The sequence below is a fragment of the Orycteropus afer genome, unplaced genomic scaffold (genome assembly GCF_000298275.1).
Source record: "Orycteropus afer afer isolate SDZICR_OR568_19922 unplaced genomic scaffold, OryAfe1.0 scaffold00236, whole genome shotgun sequence".
NCBI lineage: Eukaryota > Metazoa > Chordata > Mammalia > Tubulidentata > Orycteropodidae > Orycteropus > Orycteropus afer.
The window spans coordinates 4,117,092-4,135,201 of record NW_006921823.1 but is presented as its reverse complement, the minus strand read 5'-3'; the positions used below and the strand labels follow the sequence as shown (position 1 = coordinate 4,135,201).

The 18,110-nt window shown below is 39.2% G+C and overlaps 1 protein-coding gene across 1 annotated transcript in view; it reads right to left on the bottom strand.

Moving 5' to 3' along the window:
- SYK (spleen associated tyrosine kinase) overlaps window positions 1–18,110 on the bottom strand; it is a 164,512-nt gene that overhangs the window by 136,385 nt on the left and 10,017 nt on the right. The window contains exon 3 of the mRNA XM_007949072.2: window positions 12,426–12,586. Within this exon, the coding sequence (XP_007947263.2) occupies window positions 12,426–12,586 (161 nt within the window). The remainder of the gene's footprint in view (window positions 1–12,425; window positions 12,587–18,110) is intronic.

Genomic DNA, 18,110 nt, shown 5'->3' with positions numbered 1-18,110 from the left:
AGACACCCAGTTGAGAGATGGTGGGAGTGGAACAAAGAGGCAAGGGACAGAGCAGCAGGCTTACCTGGCCCACAGAGGCAGAGGCCAGGCTGAGAGCCAAGAGACAGACAGGCGTGTCTAAGGGCACAGCAGAGGGGACACTGTCCTGATCAAGGAACTCTATCCTGAGCAAGTTCCTGAACTTTAATTGTAGCCTGTTGTTTCCTTAATAAGCCCCATACTCTGTGGGTTCTGTGTGGACACTGCAGTGAATTATCAAACCCAGCAAAGAGGTGGTGGGTGCCATGGGAGGGACAGTTGGTGTCAAGGTTGGAAGAGGGCTGGAGAGTGGCAGCACTGGAGGGGTCACATACTTAATTGTCCTCATTAGGAACTTGGACATAGACCAAGAGGCTGTTGTTCAAAGAGAACAAGGGGATACTGCATAGTTTAACATCAGGCTTATAGGAATAGGCCTTGGGCTGCTGATGGTGAGTCTGTCTTCCTCTCGTGTAGTAAGAGGAGGTGAAAAGATGCCTCCTCCCTGCTCTTTTTGCAATTGGTTTAACAACATATTACATATAACTAACGAGAATATTAGTCACAAATGTTACTAAGTCTATAAGCTGGAGTGTGATGCTGGAATGTCATGACACTATGATGAAGACTGACATACAGGTAGTCCCTGATTTACAATATATTCAAGTTATAGTGAACCACACTTAAGACCATCTTTTTTTTTTTCCTATACATGTTATTGTTGGTGATATGTACTACATACAATGTTGTGGTGCCTAATTTGCTAATGTTACTATACTAAGATGTTCACTTGCAGATGTTCAAAAATCACATTTATAAAGATACTAGTAATAAAAGGTAATAATAATGAAAATTTTTAAAAAAAGATATAATTGACTTATGTTAGAACTGACTTATGATGGAGTCTTTGGAATGGAACCCCATTGTAAGTCAGGGACTACCTGTATTGTCATATGGCATACCCTTTTCAATATGTCTTTTTGAATCTAATATCATCTCCCCCTTGACCTCCTAAGGGATCACACACTTAATTGTGCTCATGAGGAACCTGGACATAGACCAAGACCTTGTTCAAAGAGAACAAGGGGATACTGCATGGTTTAACATCAGTAAGGGTGTGTATCAGGATTATGTCCTTTCACCATGCTTATTCAATGTGTATGCTGAGCAAATAATCTGAGAAGCTAGACTATATGAAGAAGAGTGCAGCACCAGGATTGGAGGAAGACTCATTTATAACCTGAGACATGCAAATGACACAACCTTGCCTGCTGAAAGTGAAAATGACTTGAAGCACTTACTGATAAAGATCAAAGACTAGTTTCAGTATGGATTATACCTCAACATAAAGAAGATGAAAATCCTCACAACTGGACCAATAAGCAACACTATGAAAAATGGAGAAAAGATTGAAGTTGTCAGTGATTTCATTTCACTCGGATCCACAATCAACACCCATGGAAGCAGCAGTCAAGAAATCAGACATTGTATTGCACTGGGCAAATCTGCTGCAAAAAGATCTTTTTAAAGTGTTAAGAAGCAAAGATGTCACTTTGAAGAATAAGGTACACCTAACCCAAACCATAGTATTTTCAATTACCTCATATGCATGTGAAATCTGGACAATGAGTAAGGAAGATTGAAAAAAAAAAAAAAAGATTGATGCCTTTGAATTATGGTTTTGGCAAAGAATACTGAAAATATCATGGACTGCTAGAAGAATGAACCAATTTGTCACTGAAGAAGTGCAGTCAGAATGCTCCTTGGAAGCGAGAATGGCCAGAGACTGGCAGTTCAAACCCACCAGCCACTCCTCAGAAGAAAGATTCAGCAATTTACTTCTGTTGTGATTCTGCCTCAGACACACAAGGAGGGATCGCTATGAGTAGGATTCAACTCGATGGCAGTGAGGGTGAGACTTTGGTCATGTTGTCAGAAGGGACCATTCTCTGAAGAAGGATGCCATGCTTGGTAATATAGAGGTCAGTGAAAAAGAAGACCCTCAATAAGATTGATTGACACAGTGGCTGCAATGATGGGATCAAGTATAGCAAAAAATTGTGAAGATGGCACAGGAGCAGGCAGTGTTTCATTCTTTGGTACAAAAGGTCACTATGAGTTGGAGCTGACTCAACAGCATCTAACAACAACAACAGCTCCTAACACAAGGCCTGGCACATGTCTGGCTAAATGTATAGATATTTTGTTAAATGAACAATTATTGTGGTACCCTCTTTTTTTATACAGCATACGTCTCAGAAGATTAGATGGTAGAAATTGCATCGAAATGGTATTGGTAATTTATTAATTTGATGAATCCTTTGAGAAATCTGAGATATTACCACTTTTTTTTTAACATTAGTTCAGCTATTTGGAGAGCAACCATCAATCAATCTCTCTTTCATTTTCCTTTTTTAGTTTTAAAGTAGGAATTTAATGAAATTGAGAAACAATTTTAATTTCTAGTATTATTTTACATTACATACATATGTTATTTGTGAAATATTTTGTAACTGAAGATGCATGTTTTAACTAAGAGATGAGTATATCCTTATCAGAATGCTGACTCAGTAAAACGATCTTTGTTAGATTATTAAATTAAAAATAAAAGAAATTGTGTGTCAAAATCATTTTTCCAAAACTCATATATAGGTAAATAACCTCAATATTAGTTGTATTTTAATACTAGAAGAAAAAAGTTTCACCATATTTCTATCAAGCATCTCTTTTTAAAGACCATCTTGAACCTGCTCTTGGCTCTGTAAGATTTTCAAGGGCTTTTAGCAAAAGATAAAAATTATTTACCTAGAAACTAAACACAAAGAAAACAGTAAGATTTTTGTTTCTTCTTTTGTACAACATGGCATTTTTAGAGTATAGCCAATGTAAAATACTTTATGTGATGAAACAAAGGACACATCACATAACATTTCAATACAGATGACACACTGCACATGGAGAAGTGGCTGTACATACATCATGGCTCTAAGCTGTGACACCTGAACTATGTGAGTAAGGCCACAGATGCTCAGGGCCCACTCAGAACAGATTTTTTCAAGACCCTAGAGAAACTAAGCAATATGTCCACAATGCCTTATGTTTTGTACAATTTGTGAAAGATATTTTAGTCACAAGCAGGGAAGACCACTCCTTCTTCCATCCTAGCTTCCCCTTCCAAAGTTGGCAAGGACTCTAAAAATGTACATGACATTATTATTAATGAGTGTGAACCTAGAGGAGGGGCTAAATTACCTACCTTTTTTTCTACATATAGAAAATACTATTACAAAATTATCATCAAATGAAGAGACAACTAAAACTCAATCCAGTCAAAAAAACATAGAATATAAAAGGTGTTACATAGATGTGTTAGGCAGTTAGTTATAAATTATATTTTTAAATAAATTTTGTATCTTTATTATATTTATTATTTTTAAAATGTCATTTGTTGTAATTTTTTTTCTACAAAATATATTTTATTCTACCAAATACATTTTTTACCTAATTTTTAATTCTTTTTATTTATTTATTTACTTATTTTTAAAGTATCTTCAATTATGTATGCTTTGGGCCCCACAAATCCTGGATGCTTCCTGTAGGGAGAGGGATATATAACCTTTGGAATACAAATCTTGTTTTACTTTTCTAACAAATTCACTTTGCAGTTATACCCCAGCTGAGACCAACTAGTTAATCAGTTATTTTCGAGTTGCCCCTGACTTATGGTGACCCCATATGTGTCAGAGTAGAATTGTATGCCTTAGAATTTTTAATAGCTGATTTTCTGGAAGCAAATTGCCAGGCCTTTCATATGAGATGTCTCTGGGTGAATCTGAACCTCTAGCACTTAGGTTAGGATTTCTGGTGGTGTAATCGTTAAACACATGGCTGCAAAATACAAAGTGAGTGGATCAAACCCACCAGTTCCTCTGAGGGAGAAAAGAACTGGCAATCTGCTCCCATTAAGATTTTTTTTTTGTTGTTGTTGTTGTTGTTAGGTGCCACTGAGTCAGTTCTGACTCATAGTGACACTATGTACAACAGAACAATATATTGCCTAGTCCTGTACTATCCTCACAATCATTGCCATTTTTGTGTACACTATAGCAGTATGGTCTAGGAAACCATATGGAGCAATTCTACTCTGTCCTATAGGATCACTGTGAGTCAGAATTGAATTGATGGCACACCACCACTACCACCATCACCACCTCTTGATTAGCAGCTGAGCGCCTTAACCTTTGCACCACCCAGGGACTCCAAGCTGTGACTAGCTTCTTGAAAAAGCAAACCATGCTATCATCTAAGTCCTTAGGGAGTCAGAGGGATGCACCCCACTCTCATGGCCCTTCTGCCTTGCTTCCATCCCTGGCCTCACCAAGAAGGCAGAGTTCTAATTCCCATCCATAGGGACCAGGTGGTGGGCACTGGATCTTGGCCTGGAAAATCCCCTGCCTGGGCCTCACCAGCCAGCCAGTCTCTAGAAATGGCTGATATCCATCATGGCAAAAAGCTGGATGATGGATCATACTAGAAACACCACAGATACTTGTATGAGAGAGGTCTATAGAACCACAATGTCCAATTTCTTGGTAAAGAGCTTCACATTCAGCTTTTTCTTCAAGTGCATTAACTACAAAGTCCCTGAATAGTCCTGACTGTGCAATGTGGACATGAGACCAGAGGGGTGGTAGTGGTGGTGGCAGTGATGGGAAGCACCTGTTTTCTATTTCCCCTGGACAGCCCCAACACCATATTGGGTGTGTTATGGAGTCCCTGGGCAGTGTTCTCAATGCACTGTGCCAGCTCCTCATGGTCCAAATGTTAGGGATCCTGGCTTCCAGCCTCATCTTTTATTTGCTTTTCAACTTGAACAAGTCTATCCAGGTCTGAGTCCTTGTATGAAAACCAAGGGATTCAGATGCAATCAACTGCAGGACCCCTTCTGGCTCAGGTATTTAGTGTTGTGTGTGGATTTCACACCTAGTTCATGAAAGACAAAAACTCAGACCCAACTTCAGTAGCATCTCAGATATGATGTATCTTGAGTGTTAAGCACTTCTGGGATATATCATTTTAAATTGCATTACTGAGTATTTATAATCTAATGTGGGTCTTACAACTTTTGAAGTATATTGCCTTTCCTAAATGTTTTCTCCGTCTGTTAGATCAAAGGCATTTCTGGATGGCCATGGGTGTATGTGTGTTTTGGGGATCATTTTTTAACTTTACAGTCTAATTGTTATAAATGTTTCCAATGTAATGTTTTCAGTCTGAAATGATGAAATAAATGGTTAATACATCATATTAATAACAATGAATCCGTTAGAAATACTTTCTTGGATTTTGTTTGCCCTAATTATTATTCCACAGAGCAGTGATGGTTCAGTAGTAGAATTCTCATCTTCTGTGTGGGAGCTCTGCATTTGATTCCTAGCCAATGCACACTGTCCACAGCAGTTACCCATCTGTCAATGGAGGCATGTGTGTTGCTATGATGTTAAACAGGTTTCAACAGAGCTTCCAGATTAAGACAAGGAAGAAAGGTCTGTCATCACTGCTGAAAATCAGCCAATGAAAATCCTATGAATCACAGTAGTCCACTTATCATTTGGATGGCACAGGACCAGGCAGCATTTCACTCTGCTGTGCGTGAAGTTGCTATGAGTCAGGGACTGACTCCACAGCAGTTAACAACAATTATTCCATTATACTGATAAAATCCTATTATCAGTTTATGACATGCAATGTGAAAGTAGACATTCAATCCCCTCTGTGACAGAATCTTTTTTTAAAAAAAATGTGTCACTGTGAAGTAAAAAACTTAACTTTAGCCAAAGAAATTGGGTAAAAAACAAATCCTTGGTTCCTGAAAGAGAACTTCTAAAGCCAAAGAATTTCCCCAATAATTAAAATGTCTTTGATGAGGCTTCTAGACCCTACCTAAGGGGTTATGCTAATGAAGTGACTCAGGTAGAAGCTGGCCAGGCCAGAAAGACCTACCACATGATATCAACCTGACCTGGCAGGGGCATGACTCAAGGAATCATGCCTACATAATGAGGCCCAATAAAGTCTCTGTACAAGGAAGCTCCATGGGCTTACTAGTTAGTGAAAGACATTGATGCATGTGGAAGGGTAGCATGTCCCTTTCTGTGTCATGGAAAACTCCACACTGAGAACCTCCCAGACCTTACCCTAAACGTCTCTTCATTTGAATCCTTTTCCTTAGTGGTAATTGTAATTATAGGGTTTTCCTGAATTCTCTGATTCATTCTAGCAAATTATTGGACCAGAAGTGAAAGCCAGCAATGAAGAAATCTGGGAATAGTAGAGCTTATGATTGGTCTCCTGAAGGGGTAGAGAGAACCCCTGAGCTTGTCAGAAATGAGGGGAGCCCTGGGGTCTCCCTAGCTTTCACTGGCATCTGAAATCTTGGGCCTACTTGACAGTCTGGAGGATTGTGCCTTTTAACTTGTGATGTCTGACCTAGCTCCAGGTAGTTGGAGTCAGAGGAACAACTGCTTCATGTGTAGTTGAATTAGAACTAAACTGAATAGATTTCAGATGAAATTTTGACCGGGATGAATATAATGGTAGGTGGCAAGTGGGAGACAGGAGGAGTGATGTGGTGGGTGGGTGATCAGAAACACTGGGAATACACCCAGGTTGGGAACCAGACTATGGGAATGGAGGAGTGGAAGTGTCAATACTGAGCTATGAAAATCAAACAGAAAGACAAAACTGAACAGTGAGAAACCATAAGTATCAGTTGCAAGGGCTGCCCAATGATTTCTGCCTTACAGAAAATCAAAACTGTGCCCTGTCCCTACTTCAGTCAAACATTGACTTCACTGCATTGTGATGATTTGTTTATGGATCTGTCCCTACTACAAGGATATAAACTCCTTGAGGACAGGTGTCTAGTCATCTTTATATTCCAGCTGTTAGAACACAAAAACTATTAAATACATCGTCGATCATTTAATTGATTACTGCAAAGTGGGCATCACTGGGAATGTCAGGGAAAAAAGGAGAAGCAAATCACAGTACTCCACCATCCCAAGAAGGTTGATGTGAGGTGGCTCACCAACAGTGCCCCTCATGGCTGACTCCCCATCTTACTGCAATGAGCACAGATGACAAAAGAGGACAGAGAAAACCCACAGTCCTTGACAGTGAGAGGGCATGGAGGAATGGTCTGTGTCTGTACATTTCTCCCTACTAAGAGGTCAACTTTGTGAAGTCAGACACTTGCTTTCTTACTTCTCCATCTCCAGTGTCCAGATGACACCTCGCATGACAAAGACCCTGACACTGACCAGAATCTGGACAGGGGTTCAGAGAGGAGGGGTCAGAGGGCAGCTCCCATTGTCCTGGTGAAACAACCATGCAGGAAGGCTGGGGCACAGGGTAGAACTACGTAGCAGGAGACCATGGGAAGTCTGCACTTCCCTGGGGGCTTCTAGCAGCACACGCCAGCATAAACACCATGCCTTCTTTCAACAAAATTAAAAGGTGTTCCAGTTCTTAGGCCTGAAAAGACAAAGGCCCTGAAATCACTATCAACAGTGAATAATACCACACTTTGGTTCCAATGTATATGAATGTGCATGGGGCGTTGAGTGGGACCCCTCCCATACCCTTCTGCAGTCCATGTTCTATACAGCAGCTGAACTGACCCCACTAACAGGAGTCAGATCTTGCTCTCAACTTCCTGAATGCTTATTGACTTGCCCTAGCAAAATCCCCCTAATGACCATGAATGTCTGTGGCCTAGTCTCATACTTCACTTCTTCCCCTCTCACCAGGTACAGCCACAGGGGCTTCTGTGGCAGCTGGACACCTGCCAGCACTTTCTTGCCCCAGAACCCCTGCATGTGTTCTTTCCTTGGCCACCTCAGGTCTTTGTTCAAGTGCCTCTTCTCAGTGAATCCCTCCCTTTCCACCCAGAATAAAATAGAAACCCAAGACCTCCACTCCATGTTCTATTTCTCTACCTCTATCCACTGGTCATAGTATAGATTCTTTGGTCAAGTGTTTAGTGTTGATTTTGCCCACTGAAATGTAGACTCTCTGAGCAAGGACACTAGCTTACTTACTTCTCCATCCTCAACACCTAGACATTGCCTAGCATTTGGTATCTTGCTTACCTAAGAAATCCAATAAATCTCAGTCCAAAGAATGAATAAGCTGATTTAGATAACTGGAAAATAGGCATGAGACATCTTCTTTATGGAAATCTGACTAAAGGCCTAAGAAGAATGAGTGGAATGAAGCTAAAAGCTTCCCAAGCCCTCCTTGTTATTTAACTCATGGTACAGGACAACGTGGTTTGAAACTTCACCTTCTTCATTCTCTAAGTGACAAAACTCAGCAGTGACTTCAATTAAAAAAGACCCTGCTTTTTTACTGGACCATGCTATTCATTAAAAAAAAAAGGGGGGTGGTGGTGGATATTTTATAAAACAATAGCTAAATAGTGCCAATATGGAGTATTTGAAATAAGGACCAGGACTCAGTGACACATCTGACCATCTGAACCAGGGCTTGTACGAGTAGCCTCTCTTGGGGGATGGGGCAGCAATTTATGGATGGGGAAACTAAGGCACTCATGCCAGATGCAGGATCAGCAGGACCTGGCACTGGGTTATAACAGTACACTGAATTCTTTTAGCAGTAGTTTCCAAAAAAAGAACAAACACTGAATATTTTTCTACATATGAAAGAATCTGGACCAAGGTCAAGTCAACTAAACTTCAGGAAACTTATTTTATTCCCTGATATAGGCCCTGCCCTGTGCTAGAAAGTGCTTAAGTTCAAGGCTGTATTCAATACAATTGGCAAACTTTATATACTCTAAATAAATATACTTGGCAATATTCAAATATTTACAAAAACACATATGGACCATAAAACATGCAGTATCCTTCAAAGAAAAATCCACAACTTCAGCAAGAGCTAAGCCATCAATCAACTTTCCATTATACACTCATTGAGAACAAAATATCCTTGCTATGGATTGAGTAAAAAAGATATTTTAATGTCCTAAACCTCGTACCTATGAATGTGACCTTGTTTGGAGAAATTGGGTTTTTCTTTGCAGATGTTATCAGTTAAAGGAATCATATTTTAGAAGTGTGAGTCCTAATATCTTCTGAGATGTGTCTTATAAAAAAGGATAGACAAGGAAACAGAGTCAGCCACAAGGGGAAAATACCATGTGAGGATCCATCTACAAGCCAAAGGACAAGAAGAAATACTCGGAGCTACCAGAAATTGAAAGAGACATCTCCTGCAGCTGGCAGAGATTATACTCCTTGTTAATACCCTAAATTTGGACTGCCAGTATCCAGACCTGTGAAACAATACATTTATATTCTGTTTAATAAATTTCTGGTTAGATGTGTCACTGTGTTCTGGCCCATATTGTGGTATTTTGTTACTGTAGACCTAGAAAACTAAGCTATGAAATAAAATATCCACATGTTGAAGTCTTCTAAGATGTTTTCATGTATTTTTTTTTTTCTATTAAAATAACATTATATTGCCTGGTAATATGAATTCCTAGTGCTAACGAAAGAGAAACATGTGGGCAGTGGTGGTTTAGTGGTAGAATGTTTGCCTTCTGTGCAGGAAGCCAATGCACCTTATCTCAATGACAAATCTGAGATTTACAATGGTCCAATCTGAAACCAATCATGGAGATGGTGCAGGACCAGACAAGGTTTCTATCTGTTGTGCATGGGGTCGCCATGAGTTGGGACTGACTCAAAGACAACTAACAACAACAACAATGCAGAAATAAGAGCACTGAAGTAGTGAAGATTAGGAAAAGCCAGAGTAACATTGACTGAGTGTCTGTTCCACACTAGGTGATATGTAGAGTGTTTGCCAATCATTTTAATTTCATCTTCAAGACAGTAATAACCAAGATCATCACTGATTCCAGATCGAGAGAAAAAGCTGAACTTTGTGGAGGTTATGTCATTAGTCAAAGGTTAGCGCTTGGGTTTTGAAGCCAGGTCTCACCAACCCCACATTTGTGCACTTACTGCTTGTTAGTTACATTGTCTAACATCAGGATTGAGGCTTGAGTAAAGGCATTGCTTACTTGTTCTTCAATAAACTAGCACCAAACCTGTCATTCATGAAAAGTAAAGGTAGGGGGCATAGAGGGTGGGCAATACAAAGTAGCGAGAGCGAGGAACACTATCATCACAGGGATTAGTGTCTAGCCAAGAAATTACAAGGTGATTACAACACAGGAACGCAGCAACAAGAACCACCTGGGGACTCAGTGAAATGCAGAAACCCAGGCCTTTATCTCTATGGGGTCTCCTGTGTATTATTAGCTCTGATTCCAGCTGACTCTGAAACAAATCATGTTTAAGAATTTCTGGAATAAACCCAATATTCTCCCTCATATGGGGAAAACGAAATACAACAGAGGTGTACTATGAGGCCAAATGAAATTTTAGTTTGACCAAGGCACAGAGGAAACAAAAGGGGTGTCTGTCAAACAAGAAATGTTTGTGGGGTTTTCCATGTTCTGCACAGTGCTTATGCATATCCCTTTGGCAGGATGGCAACAGCAGGACTTCAGCCTTCAAAGGGTGCAGCCATCTGTTTTCAGGAATCGGAAACTCAGAAAAATCTGCTTCATGACAGCAACTGTTCCTCAGACAGCATAACAGCAAATCTCTTAGCCAGTGAGATGTCAGTAGGTCTGAATCATTTTGCTGGGTTACAATATTGTGGCCAAGCAGTTATGTAAGCATTCCTATGACATTTTTGTCAGAAATTATTACTAAGAAAATGTCAAATGTTGAAATCTAAGGGAAAATGAGCTTATAGGTGCCTACACTAGTATCACATGTGTTCCTTTTCCACCCTGTTCCATTAACCATCATTCTAGTCACTGCTATGCTAACTTGCAATGCTTCCTGGTTTCTAAGATCTCTTTTTTAAAACACCTACTCTTTATTTGGGAGCTCTGGTGGCATAATGCCTAAGGCATTTTGACTGCTAACCAGAAGACTGGTGGTTCAAACTCACCAGTCACTCCTCAGAAGGAAGGTTGGGCAATCTATTTCCATAGTGATACTGCCTCAGAAACCCAAGGAGGGGTCACTATGAGTCAGATCCTACTTGACAGCAGTGCATTACTCCTTACTTATTGTCTATCTTTTCATCCACCATTTTGCATTTGCAATAATAATAAAAATCTATCTTACTATTTTGTGCATTAACGACATACATCTGGCAGTAACAAATGCTGAAGTGTGAGGTGAGAGTCACACTGGCTATGATGGTTAAGGTTATATGTCACCTTGGTTAAGCCATGATTCTCAGTGGTTTGGCAGTTATGTAATGATGTAATTTAGCAGTTATGTAATGATGTGGTCGTCTTCCATTTTTTTTATAAAGTTTTGCATAACCACCTGGTTTGGGAAACTTAACTATGTTTATAACTAAGAAGTGGATGTATTGTGTTGAAGATTTTTTTTTTTTTTTTTAAGTGGTATTATGGTAAAGTATGAGGAAAATTCTTTAAATAGATTGATACAAACAAATTCTTCTACTTTTAGGAAAAGTTGAGCAAAGTCAGCTGGTTATTAACCAATATGTTTGATGAGCTATATTACTTGTTTCTTAAATCTCCAAGGCTAGAGTATAACAGTTTTAATCTATAGCATTCAGTAAGCATCTCTGGAGAGACACTGAATGTAGCAAAAATGTGCCAGATGAGCACCATGCTACTGCTCACCTTCTACCAGAGACTCTCAGGAGAATAATATTGACAGTGGGCTAAAAAGAGCTCCTAATCTTCTCTTTACCAATGACTCTGCCTGGACTTAAACTTCATCTCCAAGACCTTCTAATACCCGAATTGACATTGAATCATTAAAAATAACAATGAACAGAGGTTAGAATACGTACATTCTGTTTGAATTTTGAGTTTATAGGCTGAAGTCCAAAACCTGCAGCAAATTTTCTTTAATATATATGCTATTAGCACTTAATTCCAGTTTCAGATCATGGTGGTGAGTTGAGGGAAAAAATTGTGATATTTTTATTTTAGTTGGACAGCCACAGAAATTGTTAAGCACCTTGTATTTGCCCTTAAAAGCAAAATACATAGCTAAATAAATTTTCTTTATCCTTATGCCTCTCAGTGTCCAAAAACAATGTTCACTTTAGAGTCAGATTGGGGGAAATACATGCTGGAAGCTACAAGTGAGGGCTACAGTTCAAAGTTTTCACAACAAGCCAAGATGATGGTGCGTGACTCCTCCTCTCCCCAGTATCACTCGGAGTTCAGTAATGGGGAAGCTGAAGTACTTCAATTACCAAATTGGTCTGGCTGTAGGGGAATAGGGGTAAAAGATACATACAATACTCACAAAAATTTTCCATTTATCTTTGATCCTATCAGGACAATCTGCTCAGATTCATCCCGAGAAATTTTTCCATGGAACCAGGGCATTTTTTCATGGGCAGTGGTGGCAATGAGCTTCTCCAGCTGTGGCTTTTGACTGATAATGGCTTGCTCCAAAGCTTGACCCTGCAACAAGGAGGGGTTCCGAAGAGGAAGGAAGATAGCAGAGTAAGTGATACTAAGTAAAAAATTTTAGAACGACTAAAAAAATCATTTCCAGTCAGTCGTGAGCCATTTCTTACAGTAAAATGAAATCAAGTTTTGTCTATTTATCATTCATTCATTCAATAAAACCAACAAGATCTTTATATATAGTTCTGGTTACCTAGTGCCACTCTGACAAGTGACATCCCATAAATGGGATGGCCTTAACAAACAGGAGTTTATTCTTACAATTTTGAGGCTTTAAGTCCAAGTTCAAAGTGCCAGGCTCTAGGGCTGGGTGAAAGCCCCTCAACCTTGGGGTACAGCTCTGCCTCCTGCTCCGGGCCCACTGGAGCTAGAGGCATTTCTTCACTCAGACACCTGTTGGCTGCTGAGGCTGAGAAGCCCCAAGGTTGACAAGTAAAAAGGCACAGTCCTGATGTTACCAAATCACACGGTAGGCCGTTAACTTAAGTCCACTGTAAGCACCATGGTTGGCAAAGCATAGCAGGCTGCTGAAGAACAACATGGCTACATGTAGGTTCCAAGCGTGCCAAAGGCTAGAGACCATTCTCAAAGCTTTTCCTTCTATATGGGAAGCAGACCACACACCCAAAGGCAGCTACTCAGCTGTCCCAGTAGATTCCACCATGGAGCTGATTACCAGTCTCATCATGGGGAATACTACATCCAGCTGCCCAGCCATTCAACCAGGCATAGCCAAGTTGACATACAAACATAATCATCACATATATTATGTAAGTAGTATCAAAATTACAAGGTAACAAAATAGATTTGGCCTTTTAAAAGCAAAACAAGGCTTTTAGAAACCATCCGGAATAATCCATGATGTCTAGAGATCCTTCAGATCACAGTCCACTAGAGGGGATTATTATATACTAGAACATGGTAATTTAATAACAGTTAAGAAGGCTTAGAAGAGATCAGACATGCAGAGGTATAAATGTAATGCTTTCATATCTGCCTCTACAAGCTAGGTTTCACTCTAAGCACTAATGCATCCTGTTGCCTACAATTGCTGGAATGGTGACCAGAGAAAGTGAAGGTGATCAATCTTGACATTATACATAACAAAGTGAAGAAAAAACATGGGAAAATGGGCTGAAGACTAAGTGGACTGATTTCTTTATCTTTCTTCCTGAGAGAGAAATAGATCCTCTCTAAGTAATAAAAAATCAAAGATGCATTATTTCAAGTTATAAGGAGAACCCAAAGAAGTAAAAATGAAAGTAAAACCAATTCAAACTAGGAGATGGAAGGGAATGTGATCATGTTTCACAAATGGAAAGCCAAGGCAGTGACAGGTGACATGCCACAGAGGCATATGGAAAAATGTGAGCTGAGAGGTACAAAGCAAAAGGGTATGTAATGTGACTCATGCACACCAAAAACAAAGCACTGATGCATGCATAACACACATGAATTGCAAATGTATTAGCTATGTGAATAAGTCAGTCTTAAAAATATTGCATTCCGGAAAAGTATGAACTACAGAAAGAGAAATCAGATGAGTGGTTTCAGGGCCTGAAGTGTGAGGAAAACACAAGGGTATCTGATGGGGTAATAGAACGGTTGCATATTTTTATTGTGGTGGGGGCTACATGACATTTTGTGTTTGTCAAAAATAATCTAACTGTACACCTAAAAAAGAGTACTTTTACCTCTAGCTATCTGAATGATCTGACTTTGATGATACACACAATTAATGTTACTGAACACATAAAAATATTAAAATGGCAAATATCTGTTACATATGTATTTACCACAATTTAAAAAAAGAGAATTACATGAGAATGTTCCCTCCTCTTCTAATTTTTGGAAAACTTAAAAAATAAAATAAAGATATGGAGAAACCTTAAGCATATATAGCTAAATGAAAGAAGCCAAACTAAAAAGTTTACAGACTGATTTCAACTATGAAATTCTGGAAAAGGCAAAACTATACACAGTGAAAAGATCAGTTGTTGCCAGGGATTCAGGGAAGAAGAGAGGAATAAATATGTGAAACACAGTGTATTTTTAGGGTAGTGAAACTATTCTGAATAACATTGTAATGTTGGGTGCATGACATTATGCATTTGTCAAAACAGCACAATTTGTGAACTCTCAAGTAAACTATGGACTTTAGATAATAATAATGTACCAATATTGGTTCATCAATTGTAACAAAAGTACCACAACAGGTGGCTATATGGGAACTCTGCACTTTTTGCACTATATTTAAAAAAAAGAAATTAAAATATAATCTAACATTTTTTAAAACAGAGTAAAAGGATAGTGTGTCATACCCAATAAACACTAATGAGAAATACTGAGCTCACAGTACTAGTATCTTTCTGCAAGGTTGAATTTAAGACAGACAATATTAAAGGTGAAAAAGGAGTTATTACATATAATCTTCAAATAGCCTATACTGTAATAAATCTGTACATATTAGAAAACAGCAAAAAATTTATTGAGCATACATCCAGGACATGCAAGGGGAAATTGTTGAGCACATAAGCCCAAGTAAGAGGCTATCAATTCTGTTAACTCGTGATATTAATGCTATTAAGAATGCAGCAGGAATATAAATTGGCACAACTTCTGCAATCTTTCTGGATGGCAACTGATCAATATATATCCAAATTAAATACATATTTTAACTTGGCCAACTCAACCCATTCAAATTTATCCTGCAGATATATGTATACACATGGGTTGTACAAAAGCTTAGTAAGTTGTTTGTTGCTGACTTCAAGTAAGATGGCAGAATAGGCAGACAAGCTCCACAGACCCTCTTCAACAAAGAAAGAGAAACCTAATGACAGAGATACAGAAGATAATCCTGGAGCCCTGAGCTTTGAAAGGAAGGATACAGAAGTGGATTAGGCACCAACTAGCGGAAAAACCTGAATGAAAACAGTGAATACGGAGATGGTCAGAGGAGTGGACTGTCAGCAACTCTGAAGGGAGCAATAGCCTGAATATTTCCAAGTGGTGTTGGGACATGAGACTTGACCTAAAGATCAGCCCTGGTCACCAAGGGCTGCAGGGATGACTGCAGTGGTGGCCTATGACTAGGAAGGGAAACAGCAAGGAGGGAGACAACCTGAGCTGTGGACTTTAGGCTATCCAGAGGGCACAGCCATTTTGATTGTTTATAAGTAGCAGCCATTTTGGATATTTAAAGTGACCAAAGGCATAGCCATTTTGAATCTTAGTGGCCATTTTTTCTTTTAAAGTGACCGCATTCTCATTCAGATTCCAAGGAACTAAGAATAGTCTCTGTTTACCAAGGATGGCAGGGACATATGGGAAGCTGACAACAGGAGAGGAGACGGGTGGTGAGTGTGCTGCCAACTAGCAAATAGAGGAGCACAGCACAGTACCATGCTTACATAGATAACATACAAAAAAACAAAAATCGTGGGCATACAATCACCAATTAAATATAAACACAAAAACATCACAGTGCCTCAGAGACAACAGAGCATCACAGTCAGTCCACAAAAAGAAGCAAGATAAAGCTGCAGAAACAAGGGACCAGGATACAGACCCAACACACATTCCCGAGAAAGATGCAGCATTGGAACGCCCTGATAAGTAATTGAAAAAAATTATATTTAGGTACCCTCAATGAATCAAGAGACAGATTAAGGAAAACACTGACAAAATTAAGGAAAACACAGAGAAAACCCTAGAACAATTTTGAAAGAAAATACAAAAACAAATGCCAAAATAAATGAAAAATTAGTAATGACACAAAATCTACACACAGAAATCCAGAAGATCAATACTAAATTTTCAGAAATAGGTAACATTGAATGGGCAAAGGAGTAGAACTGAATCAATGCAAGACAGAACTAGTAAGATTGAAGGCAAATACCTTAGTACTTCTTTGGAAAGGGGTCAATCAGAAAAAGATCAAAACAAAATGAAGAAAGCCTATAGTTAATGTGGGATACCATCAAAAGGAATAACCTATGTGTCATCGGAATTCCAGAACAGGAAGAGACAAATAAAACCACATAGAAAATTGTTGAAGATTTGTTGGAAGAGAATTTTTCTGGCATGATGATAGATGAGAATACATGCATTCAAGAAGTCCAATGAACCCCAAACAGGATAGACTCCAAAAGAAAATCATCAATACATACCATCATCAAACTCACCAAATCCAAAGACAAGGAAAGAATCCTGAAAGTAGCATGGGAGAAACAAAAAGTTCCCTACAATGGACAACCAATAAGAGTAAGCTTGGATTTCTCAGCAGAAACCATGCATGTGAAAAGCCAAAGGGATGGTATATATAAAATCTTGAAAGAGAAAAATTTCCAACCAATAATTATGGACCCAGCAAAACTGTCCCTCAGATATGATGGTGAAATTAAGACATTTCCAGATAAATAGAAAGTAAGGGAACTAGTTAAAAATAGACCAATCTGGGTTGGTTCCAGTAAGATGGCAGAATAGGCAGAAAGACTGCACAGACACTCTTCAACAAAGAAAAGGGGAACCACACAGACACAGAAGATAATCCTGGACCTCTGAACCATGAAGGGAAGGATATAGAAATGGACTAAACTCCAACTAACAGAAGAATTTGCATGAAAATACCAAAAGGAAGCATACAGAGCTGCCGTTGGGCAGAGATCCTGAGTGATCCTGATGGCACAGACAGCTTGGAGATTGCTGAGTGATGGTGGGAACTAAGAATTAACCTAAAAATCAGCCTTGCTAGCCAGGGACTGCACACAGGACTGCTTTGGTGGCTGGGGAATAAAAGTTGAAGTATCAGCGAAGAGGAAGGCAGGCTGAGCTGTGGACTTTTGCCTGTCTGGAGGGTGCAGCCATTTTGAATGTTTACAAACAGCTTGACCATTTTGGATATTTAAAGTGACAGTGTTCTCCCAGATTCTAGGGGCTTAAGAACAGATTCCACTTGCCAATAACCACAAGGACATTCTGGACCTAGATGGCTGGAAAGGTGCAACATTCCCCTTGTTACTCTTATACGCCCCACCCACTTGGTGAATGGAGGAGTGGCCATCCCCACTCCCACCTACCTTCTGGGCCTGCAGGAACTCCATTCCAATCTGTATGCACCAACGGAGCCTGGGTACCGTGCCCTGAGCACCACTGATTTTTTTTTTCCTTTTATTTCTCTTTCTTTTTCTATTATTTAGTTTGCTTGCTTTTGTCTCTTTTATAAGTACTATTATTATTACTTTTGTTATTTTCACTATTGTTCTTTATTCTTCCCCTCCCAGGTCCTGGTTTTCAGCTTTCTTTCTTTTCCCTCTTGCAATTTTTTTTTTCTTTTTTTCTCATGGTTAACCCTGTTCCCTGTTTTTCTTTTTGCATTTTTCCCATTTTTTTCATCATTATTCTCCTTATCTACCTTTTTTCTTTTATTGCCCTATCCACACATATTGAAGATTTTCTTGTTTTTTTCTTCTTCTTTTTCCCTTTTTTTCTTTTTTTGGTTACTGTTCTTTTATGA